We start from the raw sequence: 17,423 nt of genomic DNA on the forward strand, positions 1-17,423 counted from the left end.
GCTACAAGGAAGCTTGTAACCGAGAGGCAGTCCACTGGCCACGCTCAGTAGGGTGCAGAGAGTGGGAGGCCAGTGGCTCTTGAAGCCCAGCGGGATTACCTTACTGCACAAAGCCCCGGCTCTTGGCTCAGCTCAGCTATAACTAAGCCACTGAAGCAAACCAGTGGAGCAGAGAAAGGCCAGGGAGTCCACTCCGCTTGCACAGAAGCTGGCCTAGCCATTTGGAGAATGTGTGCATACACAAGCCATGTACACACGTATACACACACACCCCCCTAGGGCAACATCTTAAATATGAAGACTTTAAAAAATAAAGTCTCTACAGTATGGTCCAGAGAGATGTCTCAGCAGTTATTCAAAGCTCATTTGCTGCTCCTTCAAGAGGACCCAAGTTTCGTTGCCCAGCACCCACATCAGGCAGCTCACAACAAAGGATCTGATGGCTTCTGGCCTCTGTAGACACTGGCACATATGTGACATACACGCAGAGAGAGAGAGAGAGAGAGAGAGAGAGAGAGAGAGAGAGACAGAGACAGAGACAGAGAGAAAGAGACACAGATACATAACCATTTAAAATAAAAACAAAAATTTAAAAATATTCCTTGATACCTCCCAAACTCTGAAACGTCGAGCACCCACAATTCTAACGTCTCAGTCCTGCAGCTGCATCACTGCCAGCCTTTGCTGACAAAAGCCTGTATCACCCACCTTGTCTGTACCACTCTTCCACCATGTGCATAAGGCCCACGGGCCCACGTTCCATCAAGCCACATTCCACAATGTAAGGTAAACAGGGCCTGGTGCTGCTGCTGCTGCTTGCTACAGACTCGACTTACACACTTGTCTCAGTGGATACTATGAAAACTCCTGGACCCTGGGACAGTTGTCTACCGTCCTCTATAGTGATTGTATATTTAGCCACTTGCACGGTCACATATTCATTCTTCCAAAATACCTTCCTGAGATATGAAGCCATACACACAAAGAGGGTCCTCATGACAAGTGGGAAGAGGTGGCCCGGCTAGGAGCCAGCCCCACTTTACAGAGGCAGAGACAGACTTGGGAGAGGGCTAGTGGCACATCCAACACCAGCTCCCCTCTCTGTGCAACCAATGCATCTGCAAGGCCTCCCTGACTTGCCTAAGCTCCGTACACAGGCTGCATAAGTGGCTGTGGTTATAGGAGAGTTTGTTGTCATGGGGACACCTTACTAAGCACTGTCACTGACTCAGTCACCAAATAATTTAATAGGTAAAGGTAGACCCAAATCACACGTGGGTTTAAAAGAGCACTAAAAAAGCTAGACCTGGGGCTGGAGAGATGGCTCAGAGGTTAAGAACAGTGGCTTTTCTTCTGAAGGTCCTGAGTTCAATTCCCAGCAACCACATGGTGCCTCATAACCATCTATAATGAGATCTGATGCCCTTTTCTGTAAAGCACTCATATGCAATAAATAAAATAAAATTAAAAAAAGCTAGACCTATTACAATGGTAATCCATGTTATCCAGGTGGCCAAGCTTAGGCTGCTCACATCAACAGGATCCTCCTTGAGCTACAGAGGAGAGAGAGTGCAGGAAGGGTGCACGCACACCGTGTGGACACACACTTAAAACAGCACCTTAAATATGAATGCTTCGGGATCCAACCTGGGTCCTCGCTGTTTTGAGAACTGGCACTGGGACTTGATTCCCCAGATGCATGGCACCAGGATACACGCCCATTTTACAGATATGACCTCATGCAAGTGTGTTTCTCTTTTTCCACTGGGAAGGTTAACATCACTCTCTGACCTCTCCTAAGAAAGCAAGTGAAACTGTGTGCTCCCGATTTCCAACTTTACCTCCTTGGCTGACTTGCACCCCCACAGGGAACTCCTGGTGCACTACACATCTATGAGTGAGCATTGATTATCCTCCAAAGATCAGTTAAGTAATAAGTATCCTTAAGAAATAACATACCAGCCAGGCCAGGCGTGATGGCATACACACCTTTAATCCCAGCATGCGGGAGGCAGAGGCAGGCAAATCTCTGTGAGTTTGAGGCCAGCCTGGGCTACAAAGCAAGTCCAGGACAGCCAGGGCAACACAGAGAAACCTTGTCTCGAAAACAGCAGCAGCAGCAGCAACAACAACAACACACAACAACAACGAAAAGAGAAGAGAAAAGAACATACCTACCACAATGGTCCGGCATAACAGTGCTTACAGTGTGCCATCCAAGCCCTTGTCATAGCTTCCCTCACTCCCTCACTTCCCATAACATCCTTACAGACAGGAAAGCCCCACAACTCCTAAAGTATCACGTGCCTCAGAATGTTGCTCTGATGGTGTCACGTGAATTCCAGAAAATCTGAGACATGTACTCCTGAATACATTGATAAATTATAAACACATATTGCTCTAATTTACTATAAAACATAAACCAAAATTTTCCATCTTTTAAAGGAGGCAAAAACCAGAAATTACAGTTTCCCTCAAGCACTGCATGGGTTGTCACTCAATCTCCACAGTCAGAATAAGAGCTACAGGGAACGCCACCCTTCCCCGCCGGGGCGGGAAACATTTAAATAGCAGATGATAGTTAAAGAGCCTCTTATATTATTAGCGGGATAGTTCTATCCCCTTCTTGAGCAACCAAAGACAAAGTAGCACTGAAACATCTGTTCACTTCCAAATTCAGTTGACTGGATGACAGGAAGAACTTAGAAGTTAAAGCATTGGAGCAGTGAATTAAAAATCAATCAAGAAAGGACAATGACGGCTGCTTATAGAAGTGGGAGAAGGGAAGGAAGAGGCTAAAAGGGGACGTCCAGCCTTTTTAGCACCTTCCTTGACCCAGACCAAATGAAGGGCTCTGACCACTTCAGAAGTTAAAATTTCAATGCAGCAAAGAAACTCTGAGGTTGAGAAAAAAAGTAAAAAAGAAAGAAATCAGCTCTGAATCAAGGCAGCATTGTAGCAGTTCCCGAGGTCCTTGGCCAGACAAAAGGTCTCCGTCGGCTCCAGTGAACTCACACCTCATACCAACAGCTGTTCGGGATACCTGGGCATGCTCTGGATTCCCGGAGCAACAAAAGCAAAGGCCAAGACTGCACAGCGGAATTCTTCGCGGCATCATTTTTCTGACCACGTATGCAGGACTGTGCGTCTCTCGAACCCCCAAACCCAAGCCAACCCACTACAGAGCCGCAAAAACCACACAACAGTTCCTGGCTCACCTGCTCCCAGCTCCTAATAGCTATTAGCTCAGCAAGGAGAAGCTTCCCTGGGGAAGAATGCAAGCTAGCTCTCCTGTCAGAGGGAATGCCGGGATGGGGCCCTGGAAACCAGCAGCTCCAGGGACTGCCTGGCTTCTCCTCCTGCACAAGCCCCAGAATGGCAGCTTGGCACTGCCGGCTAGTCCTGCCCCTTTAGGTGTTGTGCTGGGAACCCTGTGCACTGGATCGTGACAGCCAGATCTCTGTACCAAATCTCCAGCTCAGCGGCTCCCCTGCGTTGCGCAAGGCACGCTTTGCCACAACATGCAGCAAGGCCAAGGACCCAGGTGCAGTTCCCAGGCACACTCATCAGGCCTTTCGATTGTGGAAATACCTGAAGGAGTGGCTACGGGCTGGGCCTGGGCGGTGTGGGAGGGAGAAGACTTGACCCGCCTCTCTCGATGAGAACACTGCGGCAACTGAGTCTGGCCTGGTAACAAAAGTCTCCAGGAAAAGTCTGAAGACTTGAATGTGATTTTTTTTTTTCCTAGTAGAGGTTACAGTGCTTTGGCAATGCTTTGAAAACTTATATAAGGACAGCGTTCACATGGGGGCTTTTGACACCCTCAAATGATGCCCCGGAGCTCCGGACTCCTTGGGAAAGGCTCTCGGCAAACAGTGGTTGGTATTATGCGATGCGGCAAGAGCAAGTGCCTTTTGTGGGAGGTGTCCACTCAGCCAGCGGCAGGCCTGATGACTTCATAGTCCCATAAGGAGACAGTTTTGAAAATAGATACTCTGCCTTACTTTTTATTGCCCTGGTTCTGAGCAAGCGTGTTCCTGGTATACAGCAGGCGCCCTTACATGCTTGCCAGTACGCAGAGAAGAGCCTGGAGAACCCAAACACACAGAGTGACTGCAGTCAGTGCAGCTGCTGCTGGCTGGAACCGAGGATTTCTTCCTACATTGACTACGTTACCCAATCATAAATGTAAAGAGAGACTTTCCTCCTTTCCCCCAAGAGATTAAAAAAAAAAAGGCGCCTATAATTAACGATGATTTTTAAAATTGCAGGCAATGTAGCAAAATGAGTATTAACCCAGATTTGAAACATTCTAAATAGTTATTAGCAAATCAATTTCAAAGCATTCTAATTTGGGAGAGAGGGGCGGGCAATACAGGTGGCAACAGAGCAGCATTGGTACAAAAATCAAAAAAGGTTGGGATTTACAAGTGTAAAATGAAAAGAAAGCACAATTAAATTACCGCATCTGATCACCTCCCTGGAGACACAGAGTCACAGAAGTGAACAGACTAAGGCTAGTCCAGAGTCACTTTCATTTCACAAGCCTGGGAGGAGGCAGAGAGTCAACAGAAGATTAAAGCTGTCCACAATGACTTTTTCTGTTCTAAGCAACTGCTCAGGGAAGCCAATGTTAGCACGTCCCACCAGGCAGTGGCAGGGTCTGACCCAAGGGCCCCCACAGCTTAGCACGAGACAAAGGTGTTCCCATCAAAGCTTATATGTGCTCCCCACTTCCGAATGCATGGTGAGGGGGACAGATATTAGCACGCCAGGAAAGCAAAGAGGGAGAAGCAGCCAAAGAGCTGGAATCAGCCTTACTATGCAAGACTGCATCGCCTGGGATGCGGGCTCCTGTGGCCATCCTGGGGGAGGGGGGTAGCTAACACACACCATCTGGGAGAGACATGTAGAATTGGGGAACAGGGCCACTGTGCAGAATCCTCCAACCTTCCAGGACTTTTCCAACACCATCACTCAAAAGCAGCAGCTGCCGGATGCTGCAAATACTAAACATATAAAAACCTGGACAGGCGAAGGTGAACAGCGAAGAAGGGAATGGAGCTAGGAGGTGGTGGCATGTGCCTTTAATCCCAGCACTCAGGAGGCAGAAGCAGGAGAAGATCTCTGAGTTTGAGGCCAACCTGATCTACAGAGCGAGTTCTGGGATGGTCAGGGCTACACAGAGAAACCCTGTCACAAAAAACAGAAGGAAAGAAGAGGAGGAAAAACAAAACAAAACAAGAACAAAAAGTGAAGAGAACTGAAGGGACGAGGCTTCTGAACAGGCTCCGCCCCAGGCAGAGTGTCTCTAATTGTGTCTAACAGAAACCCTTCTTCTTGGTACATCTGTTAATAGAGTGGGGAAATCTTTAAGATATGGTAGGTGGTTGTGGTTGTGGCTGTCGTTATTTTTAAACCTTGGGCATCCTGAGTTCGATCCCCGGGGTTCCAGAAACACAGAAGGAAGAGAGTGACTCAGCAGGTTCCTCTGAACATGGATGGCACAGTACATATATCCACAGGGACGTCATACATGTATATCATACACAGGAGTGCACGCGCACGCGTGCACGCGCACACACACACACACACACACACACACGCATACACAAACATACACACATACATTTGAGCACACACGTGCACATATGCACATACACATATACATGCATGCACATGTGTGCATGCACATGTACATAAATACATATGTGCCCACACAGATACATATATGCATTCATGTGTATACATGTGTGTGTGCGTGCACATAAACACACATGTATATATTTATATAAATGAAATCTTGGTAGAGGAGTCAGGGTTAGTTTGTGCTTCCTCCCCTCCTAAGTGGAAAACATCTATCTTCTTGAAATAAATATACACATTTAAGACAGTTATCATCATCTGGACATAAAAATTAAACAGATCCAATTCAGAACATGCATTAAAACACAGTATTTCTACCAATTTTTATTTGAGACAGGGTTTCTCTGTGTAACATCCCTAACTGTCCTAGACTCTCTTTGTAGACCAGGCTGGCCTCGAACTCACAAAGATAAGCCCGCCTCTGCCTCCTGAGTGCTAAGATTCAAGGTGTGCACCACTGCACCCAGTATTTCTAGCAATCTTTGAAGGTCAGATTAGTTTCCATATATATTCTAATGAATACATATAGCTCCCACCTCCAAAAAAACAAAAAACAAAACCAAAACCAAAAAACAAAACTAGGATCAACACGGATTACAATTCCATTTGTAACAGTTGGAAGCAATTTAAAAGAGCGTCACAAAGAAAACAGTTTTCTCGGGCAAAGAGGAAACACCTTTTGAAGCCTGTTTCTTTATAAAAGCTTTTCTTCCCAAGAAAGCAACTGCAACTTTGTTTTGCTGTGACTAGGTACAGCTGGGGCTCACATTTAGCAGGTTTTCACATTGCAAATTTGAAAATCAGACACCACCATCCAGGTAATGCCAGTCGTTTCAGTAAGTAAAGGGTGAGGAACTTTAAAAAAAAAAAAAATAAATAATAATAATAAAATTAAGACACTCACAGAGAATGCAGTCAGTCCCGTCTGCTTGGCCAGTATCTCTATATGTCAGGGTCCTTGTACTTCTAGAGACTTTAATGTCGGGAGAATCTGAACCTCTTGAAATAGGATAAAGTGGGGCTCCCTTCTGGATGATGCGACAACGTTTGAAAGGGGCAGGACAGTTCATTAAGCCCACGTCTCCCAGAGCAAGACTGGAAGGCCCAGAACATTCTAATGCTCACTGGCCCCTTGCTAAACAGTGGAAACCCAATGCCGCTGGGGTACCTGTGGCAGCCTTGAGGAAGCTGTCCGGGCATGTGGCAACCCAAGCTTCCTCTTCCTTCATCACGGGGCAGAGTGCTTTAGGTTAAATATAACCAGCATGCTGGAAATCAGCCTAAACAGTAAGAGGAGGCTGAGGGATTCTCAAGGACAGGTTGGCACTGTTAGACATGCCCCCTAACGCCCAGAGTAAACTGTGCTTGGGACACTGCTTTGAGCCTTCGGCTGCCCTGAGCTTGCAATACTGAGGCAGCCTGTGTCTTACACAACCCAGCCCACTGCACAGCTTTTGCTAGCCAACACTGGCTGTCCTAGTTCATAAGGCTAACCTTACTTAAAACAGTCAGGGATGTACAGACCAGCGACATTGTCACTGTGGGAGAGTGCAGGGCCCCTGAGCAAGACCTTTGGATTCAATGTGCTCAAGGTCACCAAAGCTGCTGGCACCAGGAAGCAGTTTTAGAAGTTCTGAGGGGACTCTGGCCTACTCCTCAGAACAAATAAAAGTTATTTTCCAACTTAACAAAAAACCAAACAAACAAATAACCCCCCCGCAAAAAAAAACACAGAAACTTAAAGGTAGCTGGATTCTCTCTCCTCCAGGCCTCACCAACATACTCTATCTACAAAGCTGCTGCCAGGCCTTCTGAGGTGGGAAAACAGGATGTTCTACCTTCATCTCTGCCCCTTAAGGTAGGAGCATTCTTGACTATTTTATTTCCTTAAACACCTATGATGCCCGAAAGCTGTGACCACAGGCTGCAGTTCATAAAGTCAGCAAGTTCATCAGAATGTGAAAAGGGCATACCCTACCCCTGCAATCACAGGACCACAAGTGTAGCACGGATACCGGTCAGCTCAGGCTTGGGAACCTATAGGCCCTGCCCGGACTCCAGCAGAAGCTCCTCCCCTCTGGCCCTACCACTCCTGCCTCCTCAGATACCTGCAGCTCAAGCCAGCCTGGAGAGGAAGTGCTTACTCCTTTTCCTTCTCCGCCCTAACACACCTTGACAACAGACTTTGGTGCCACGGATCACAGAGGAGCGAGAACAGAGGTATGTTGTCACCAGCCCAGCGCTTCCCTCATCTAAGCACCTTGTACTGTGTGGTGGGAGCCCGGTCCCCAGGAACTGGGGTCTCCCATGAGAGACTGTTAACCCCATCTCTACCTTTTCCCACTTTCAGGTCAATCTTTGCATCTCTTCATGCTTAGCCAAGGTAAGGGAACATGTTGGCTAGAGCCAAGGAACAGAGGGCAGAGTCGACGACATAAAAGGTCCTTTAATTTCTTACTCCCAGCACTCGGCTAATAACCCAGAACAGAGTTGGAAAAGCAAGCCCCCCCCCCCCCGCCGCCGCCCCTGCACCCCCCACCCCCGTCACCATATGGAACCAAAATTAAATAACAAGTACACTGAAGGGAACCACTGTGGTGCCAGAGGAGCACATAATAGGAGTTTGATCAGCCGGCAGAGACTGGGGAGGGCCATAGTAAATCAAGTGGTAGTTCAGAGCTTCCTGCAGCTTACTTTTCCGCTGGCAGTACAAGCAAGGCGAGCACTTTTGCTTTTGTGTACAAAAGCTTGTAGGGGCTGGGGATGCAGCGTAGTTGGTTTTCACTTGGCTCACAGGTCCAAAGCCTTGGTCTGATGCCTAGTATTGCAAAACAAATCACCTTCAAACTTTCAGCACTGAGCCTGGTGCACACCTTTAATCCCAGAGCTCAGAAGCAGGCACATCTCTGTGAGTTTGAGACCAGCCTGGTCTACACAGAGAAACCCTGTCCCAAAACAAAAACAAACAAACAAACAAAAGAAGCAAAGTTTCAGCACTGTACCCGAGTGAGAAAATGAATGATGGATAGGCGGTACTGTGAGTTGAAAATGCTAACGAATCAACCAAAACCTCCTCATTTTCTAAACAAGGAAGTGCGTGAAGTAGTTAACTCAGCGCTGCTTGAGCTGCTTGGAACTCAGTCTTCTTGCACTCAGCATGGCGGGACCACATCTGCCATAGGGGACCCAGGGAAACTTCCTGAGAGCACCCTGGCCTCAAAACTGTGGCCAGATCCCATTAGAAGCAACAATCAGAGAACGCGGGCCCTAAAGGTCATCAGGGAGAAAAGCAACCTTGAGATTGGGGCTGTGAAAACTGATTTATATGCAGGGATTTCATGGCCGGCTGTGGTGCCCAGGAAATGCTGACCAGGAAGGTGGAAGGAGTCTTGTAACTTCACAGGCCAGATCTGATAAGTTGTTTTTTTTTTTTTTTTTTTTTTATTTTTAAACACACACACACACACACACACACACACACACACACACACACACACACACACACACACAAAGAGCCTAGTTACAATAAGTAAGCATCAAGGAATATAAAAGCTGAAATTCGTTGTCTTGGCTACATAAAGCCCTCGAGCTGTCTGCAATGAACTGGGCGGGGTCTGCTGACGGCCCTTCGTGGACCACACTGAACCCCTCTCCTGAGGTGCCTGAGTGCTCTCTGGCTGGCGGGCGGTGAGCCATCACATTGGCACGCAGTGTGCTTCTTACCTATAATCCCACTGTCCTTGCTTTCCAGGGTGGAACTAGGGCTGCTAATGGTCTCACAAGGGCTTTTGTTGGCTGCCGTCTTGCCGACACAGCTATTCAAGGTCGAGCAGGGGCTGTCGGTGCTGGGAGAGGCGGTGCTGCTGGTCAGCGTGGAGCAAGGGCTGATGCCTCGACTCAGGGCTGTGCACTGCAGGGCGAACAGGAGGAGGAGTTAGCATGGCTTACAACACAGCATGCTCCAACACATGCTTCTGTTTTGATGCTAAAATGATGAAACCTAAACATAAGACAAATGGAGACTTTTTTTTTAACTGCTATAGCTCAACAGGGACAGACACAGGTTTTCCAAATGCTCACGGACACGTGTCTTTGTTCTGGTGGCCTCCTTTGAGGTTTTGATTTTGACTAAAAGGGCAGTCTTGGCAATAACTTCAGCAGGAACATAAAATCATAAACCAGAGGTGGCCAACAGGCTGATGACTTCCTTTCACTTAAAGCCTGCAGAAGACAAATGCGCTATCTGACCTCTGTACGGAAAACCTGGGGACCGTGTTTCTGTTAGGTTTCCCGAGCAAGGCAAGCCTGAGTCTATTCCTGAAGATTTATGGGCTGTGTTCAGGAAAGGAGACTGGCGACCACTGCAATCTCAATCAATGCCTCCCGAGCCCCGCCTCCTCACAGGGACCCTGGAAGGCCTCAGAAGCTCCAGCCTCCCTCCCACTGCTATTTGCACACGCGACAAACCTGGGACAGAGAGTACCTCCCTGGAGGATGAGCCAATTGGCTCCCTCTCAGTTTGTCTCTGACTCATCTCCTATAAATCTTTTCTTCACCCCACTGACTCCCCCACCGCGCCCCAACAGCTAAGGGAGCACAGGTAACCATAGACGGAAGCAGTTGACTGAGAGGAACGGTGCTCTCAAGACAGAGGTAGCCTTATTGCAGAACAGCTGCCACCAACCTTAAACCATGTTGCCACTATATCCTCTGGGCCATGGTTATAAAGTTAATATGGATGTTTCCTTAAGTTCTGATCTCTTCTGGTTGTCATTAACTACTTCTGCCACCACCTCCTGCAGAGACACCACCAGCACCCCCCCCCACCAAAAAACCACCCTGTTGTAGTCATTTTCAAAACACAAGAGCCCAGAACTCATTCAACCAAACAATACCACGAGCCCCGCCCCCCTCCTCCAACACCCTGGTGGGAAATGAGGCATCTCCCTCCGCGGGCATTACCATGGCTTCATTTTTGTCTTCAATGGTTATGTGTGTGGCTCCTGGGATCCCTTCTCCCAGTAAAAATCCCAGCCTTGTCAACAGCTCCTGAGCTGCTGGAGAGCAGCTGGGTTCATCGTCAGCCTTTGCTTCTGGAAGGAAGAGAGAAAACAGTCAAGATGCCCCTCTGGGGCCACATCTAGATGAGTTCACACTCCAGCTGCTTGTCCGGCACTTTGTGCACCCTTAGAAAATGCGCCACGTCTGACTTTGACGAGGCTGCCTGCCCCCTCCAGTTCATTCTAATTAAGGGGCTGTGACAGGTTGAGGAAACAGTGACAGGGAATCCCAAGTGCAAAAGGTGAAACATTTGATTTGAAAAAGAAGACTCCGCAGGTCATTATCTGATAGAATCCCTATCCCAGCATCATATGAGAAGTGGGTACCTCACACACCTCTTTGGCTAACAAAGAGCTTCTACTTCACTGCATCCTCAGAGAGCCCTATAGCCATGGGAGGCCAGCATTAAAACCAAAATGGTATGCTACAAGGACCAGCTTGTTTAGACGTTAGGATAAACTAAATTGCAAGTTTTCAGTCAATAAGACAGGAGCACGGGGCCTTGGGTGGAAAACTTACTGCACATATTCCATAACAGTGAGGGTCAAAACCCAGTTTCAAATCATAAGAATGCATACCGAATCAAAGACCAGCAGTGAAGGGGCAAGGCGTGGTGGCGCACGCCTTTTAATTCTAGCACTTGGGAGGCAGAGGCAGGTGGATCTCTGTGAGTTTGAGGCCAGCCTGGTCTACAAAGCGAGTCCAGGACAGCCAAAGCTACGCAGAGAAACCCTGTCTCAAAAAAAACGAAAACTAACCAACCAACCAAAGACCAGTGAAGAAAAGCACGAGCCAGGATCTAATGTCCTACTGTGCATGCCACATGACAAACCATTTTCAGCACGCTGCACATGATGCTGGAGGTACCGTGTTTCTACGGCTAGTCATCTGGATTTCTGTACCGAAGAGAATGTTCCATGTTGGAATTTACTTAAATACTGAGCTAAAGACTAAGCTCAAATCCCAACAGTTATGGCTGAAAAATACAGTATCGACATTACTCTAACTCCTCTCTCCCGCCTTACAGCATCCTCTGGAATGGGATTCTTCTATACAAGAGCTAACTGTGCTCACAGAGGCTGGAACTTAAGAGCAATCTGTGACTCTCAAGACAGTAATTCCATGTTTTGTTTACTCTTCAACTTCTCAAGACATCCAGACCTATACATGCTTGAGCCTATTTTGCCAACATGTGGAAATCTACGACGAGTGGAGGAAAATGAGAAAGAAATAACAATAACGCTATGAGCTAACATCACCGCCACCACGTCAGCTCTAACTTTGCTATAAGCAACTGCAGAGTTTAAGTCAGCAAAACTTTTGTGAAAACCATATGGATTTTCCTCGGTTGCAGAACGGTTTTGCTACGCCATGTATCTAGACCGGCAGCTGTGAGAGAAACCAGGCTGCCAACATCTTCGTGAAACAACGGCACCCACCACTTGCTAACTCTCAAAAACTTCACTGTTTATGGCACGAGGACTATGTGAGATGGGTATTTCAGTCACTCTAGACCTAAGATGGTTCTGTGTCCAGAGTCCTGATCCAGTTTCCAGATCTCTTAGGTTAAGCTCCTAATATCCATGGGCCCATTCCAAGCCAGGAGAAGGGAAACACCCGAGGGCAGGTGAACCACACCCCTAACACAAGCCTAGGAAAAGTCCCTTCTCACTGGAGACTTCAAACAACAGACAGCTTCTTAAGAGAGATGGCACTTGGGAAAGGAAGGTGGAAACCAAATCAAATCAACACAACCTAGGCACACCCAAAGGCTGAATTCAGAGACCTCCCCCTCACCCTCCCACCCCACTTCCTCCCCAAGTCAGACAGCTCCTTGTCTTAGGTGGCAAGAGGCCTGGGGTAGGGGGGCTGTCAGGGAATGAGGTGAAGATGAAAAGGGGGGAAAGTGGGTGAGGGGGCAGCCTCTCTACTTACTCCACACCCCTTTTTCTTTTCGAAACAATCCCCACACTGCTGCGCCACTGTGACTGGGTCCCAGCCCCAGAGAGTCTAGCTTCTGGTTCAACCTGAAACACTGGGGGAAGGGCCAGGAACTCCACCCTGTTGGCAGCTGGTATAGAGGCCAAAAGCAGCTGTGCCTGCAGGCTCGGCTGCTGCACAAGTCACCCTGTTGACAAACCCAGCCCTATGCCTCACTCGGGGCTCGCTTGGAGGTCCTAGATCCTGTACAGGACCCCTACACTAAAGAGGGAGGGACTTTACTGATCCATGACTGTCACTGCCGCCTCCACACTGAACCTGCACATAGGTACTCCAAGTCCGACCCCCCTAAAAAAAAAAAAAACATAAAGATTTAAAACCAACCAGTCAGCTAGGCATGCCAAGTGAATGTTTATAACCCTAGCAGCTTATGCTGAAGAAAAAGGACTGTTGTGGGATTGAGACCAGCATGGGCCACACAGTAAATGAAGGGCAGTTGGGGCTACACAGCAAGATATATCTGTCTTTAAAAAAAGAAAAGGAGGGCAAAACCCCAATAGCTAACAAAACTAGTCACTCAAAACTCTTCATGTTCAAAAGCTATGGGGAACTACGATGACTCCAGATTTAGTGGCTGAGTTGAAAAGAGACCCCACAATTCATAATGAACCATTGTTTCCCTGTTCAACCTAGATATGGTTATTACCAAAGTTCTAAAACCCTAAGATTGAAAATAGAGTCGCACGTTCTTGATTTCACTTTGCACCTATGACATCATCAAAATGCCATTTCCTTCAGGGGCTTCCCCAACTATTTTATTGGGGGAGAGGAATAACCCATTTTTTTTCTAAACTTCATCTTGGTGACCATCTCCTCAGAAGGACACCAGCCTAAGCTCCTTAATGTTCACTAAGCTGTTTTTCCTCTCTCTCTTCCCTGACCCATAGTATCTTCTCTGACTGGACTTTCACCCTGGTGGAATTACCTGAGTGAAGAAAAACAGCGCCATTTTGGGAGAGAAGAGGTGTCAGGAGCCTGCACAGTGTCACTAAGATTAGGGCTCTCCTTGAAGCTGCTTTGTGCTCCAGTGGGATCCAAACTGAATTCTCACGGGCCACTCCGAACGAAGGGTCTGCTTTCATTCTTATAGTTAATATTAATTCCTTCAGCAAAAATGGGGACACCTTACCCAATACCCATGGAACAGGGACAAGGCAAGGGGGGGGGAAGATCTCACTCTAGCTCACATCTCACAGATTTAAATATCTGAAGAATTGATGATGCACGGCTGTAGAACCGAGAGAGCCACGTGCCTCATGTAGACCCACTAAGCAAATGGAGAGTGGTGCTCTTATCAATAACACCCCCATGGAATCCTCGGTATGGAACCGCTGTGGAGAGTTCACCCATGTGGGAAGTTAAAAGGAAGTTCGTGGATCTCTTCCCTTCTGCCTCTTTTAGCTGTCCACACTCCGAGTACTACTGCCTTTGAGGCACAAACATCGGCAAGCAGTCCATACACTGAATCAGTTACGGCCGCCGTCGCTTCAGATCATCAGGTGCCCTTCCTTTCTTCACAGGTCTCTTCTCGCAGTCCCTGGCATGTCGGAAGCCAGAGAAGCCCTCTGTACCGAAGCTATCAGAGACCTCACCTGGTAACACGCCTCGCTGAGAACTTCAATTTCCTGCTCGCTGATGTGGCCGTACCCACTTCCTGTAGGTTGTGAACCTCAAAACCGGCAACATGTGAGAAATGCCTTCTATACCACAAGATGGTTAGCACCTCGGCTTAGCCTTAACAGCAAGGCTACACTTCTCTGCTGCCATTTCATTTCTTGGCTTCACACATTCACGTGTATTTTCAAATGTGCTTACATTTCTCTTCCCTAAAAATATAATTGTTATCTTTTTTTTGGCTCACATAGCTTCTTCTAAACTGACTATTCCAAGACAAAAATTCTCTCCCTTTGCTGTTTACACCGAAGGTTCTCACTAAGGCCCACGCTCACTGGCTCATTTCCCATTTATGCGCCCCCACTTCTTAGAGCCAGACACTGGCAGCTGCTGGCTGTGGGATTTTCCAACCTCCCCTCTAACTGGGATCTTCTCCCTCTGTTTTTTGTTGTTGTTAATCCGGCTAAGGGTTTGTCACTCTTGCTTGTCTCGGTGAGTCCTTGCGTTGTCTTCCAGGCCTCTGTTGCATTGACTCTGCCCTGATGGCTATTGCTCCTCCCTGTCTACTGGTTTGAGGTTTTGCTCTGCCCCTGTTTTCTAAACCTTTGAGGTTCCATTACTGAGTTACATATCTGAGCCCTTCCTGACCTGGGAATCCCTCAAGGTCCTTGAGGGCCATTCCACACAGGGAGGACCCTATGTCCCCAACCTCCGTCCTCTTTGCTCTCTACGAGGCAATGGGTACTGAGGACAACTCCTGGCCACTTACTAGCTATGTGACCTTGAACAAGTGAAGTGCACCACGTTCCCAAGATATCTGTTAACCAACTGTGTTAGTGTGATGGACCTTGGACCTGGCATGGACCCCTTTTCTGAATCTTAGCCACTTCTACCCATGGCCTGCATCTTGCTTAACTTGCCTTCTCTGGCTGATACTATAAGCATTTCAGCTTCTTTTTTGTTTGTTCTTATATCTTTGTTTGCTTGTTTTGGTTTTTGAGACAGCATTTTTTTCCCCCTCTGTAGCCCTAGCTATCTTGGAACTCACTCTATAGACCAGGCTGGCCTCAAAACTCAAGAGATCTGCCTGACTCTGCCTCCCAAGTGCTGTGACGAAAGTACTACCACAATACCTGGGTTACACTTTCAGTTTCTTCCTGGTCAACGTGCCTGAGCCACCACGAATGCCTCCTTATTTCCAAAAACCAGTATTTTGTAAACAGATCATCTATCTGCTAATCTGCTGTTTCTAGGCCACAACATACAAGCTAGCTTTAAGCTATTCAACTCACTCACCTCTGCGTTCTACTAATTCACCCCCACACTCCGTCTGCGGAGCTATGCTTCTGGGTTTGTCACTGCTGGGGACTGAACCTCTAACCACATACTTCCTGTATCACTGAGCTACACCCCCAGCCCGGGAATATAGTCTTGTAGAATCACAGAACTATAACCTAAGAGACACAGCAGTCCTTTCAGCCAACTGCAGCTCTTCTCTTACACCTCTCCAAGGCCTGACAAATAGCAGTTTCTTAAAGGTAAATTCCAGCACAGACGCTAACGTATACCAACTTACTTTCTGTGCTCGGGTCCTGTAAAATCCAATGACCTGGTTTATGGGTTTGGTTCTGTTTTGTGCTGGAGAATTAACCCAAGGCACTGAGCATACCAGTACTCCACCAGTGAGCTACCCCCCTTCCCTCCCCCCCATCCTCCACCCCCTCCCTCAGCTGCCCACGCTTCAAAGGGGTCATTTACCCATGCCAGATTTTGTAACATTATGGATTGAGTCAGCTAGAAAAATTTTTCTGGTTTTGCAAATCTTAAAAATGTTGGCACAGTTTATTACACACTATCAAACCACCATCATCATTAATATTCCATGAGGTCTTACCTGAGAAATCCTCAGTTGCTACCAAGCTCAATGCGACAGGTGCCAAGGCTCCGAAAGACATAACTTTCATTTAAAAGGTCAAGCTTTAGCATTGGTGACTAATCCTGTGGGGCATCTTTTTGTTGTTTTGTTTGTTTCTTTCTTTAATTGAAGTGACAGGCTCATTTCATCCGTTTGGAATAAAATGTGTGATAAACGCTCAACTGTGAGCAATCAGTTTGCCAATCATTATTTCAAATAAATGTTATGTTTCATTATGAAAAGCTGCTAGTCTATCTTGCAACTCAAGTGACGGCAAAAAAAAAAAAAAAAAAAAAAAAAAAACTAACAACAACAAAAAAAACCGCTTTACCCGAAGACAGCCATCAGACAGCAGCAGCAGGAGAAATGCACAGTGCAGACTTCCGGCTTCACCACCCAGAATACTAAAAAGATTGGTACTCAAGGGTCAGGATTTAATAACACTAATTATTTTCAGCGTCTTATCAGGGGAAATGCTTGAGTGAATTTCCAGCCTTGGTGCAAGCATGTAGCAGGGAAGGGTGCCAGGGCGCAGTGCCCTGCTCTGACAAGAAGCGCCAAAGTTCTACCACAAAGAGAGGGGTTCCAGTGTCACTCTTCTGGTTTTCTTGCTGTTGCTGTGATCCAATTATGACCAAAAGCAACTCGGGGGACGAAATGGTCTCTGTCATGCTTCCGGTCACAGCCCACCACTGAAGAGAGCCAGGACAGGAACTTGAAGCAGAAACTACAGGGAAACACCACTCAGTTGCTTGCTCCGGCTCACATTTAGCCAGCTTGCTTACACAGAGCCCAAGATCACCTGCGTGGGGATGGATGCCACTCATAGTGGGCTAGGCTCCCCTACATCAATGAACAGTCATGACAGGCCTCCACAGAGAGGCCGGTGGGCCAATCTGATCTGGGCAGCTCCTCAACTGAAACTTACTTCTTAGGTGACTCTAAGGTGTGTCAAATTAAGTAGGGAAGACACAGACACACACATACCCAAAACTAAACAAAACCATGGAAGCAAGAGGGGACTTCTTAGGAAGAAGAGTTTCAACAGGAGATGGGCTCAAAAAAAAAAAAAAAAAAAAAAAAAAAAAAGTAATAGAGTGAAAATGACTAAAATTTATTATATGCATGCGTAAAACTGTCAAGGAGTAAGTATTTACTTAAAAAAAAAAAGTTTGAGTTAATAAAT

General features: G+C 47.2%; 1 protein-coding gene across 1 annotated transcript in view; it reads right to left on the reverse strand.

Moving 5' to 3' along the window:
- Positions 1-17,423, reverse strand: part of Tanc1 (tetratricopeptide repeat, ankyrin repeat and coiled-coil containing 1) — a 225,399-nt gene that overhangs the window by 60,279 nt on the left and 147,697 nt on the right. The window contains exons 6-7 of the mRNA XM_051166670.1: positions 10,609-10,739; positions 9,370-9,556 (exon numbers count right to left, since the gene is read on the reverse strand). Of these exons, the coding sequence (XP_051022627.1) occupies positions 9,370-9,556; positions 10,609-10,739 (318 nt within the window). The remainder of the gene's footprint in view (positions 1-9,369; positions 9,557-10,608; positions 10,740-17,423) is intronic.

Source organism: Acomys russatus, chromosome 24 (genome assembly GCF_903995435.1).
Source record: "Acomys russatus chromosome 24, mAcoRus1.1, whole genome shotgun sequence".
Taxonomy (NCBI): Eukaryota; Metazoa; Chordata; class Mammalia; order Rodentia; family Muridae; genus Acomys; species Acomys russatus.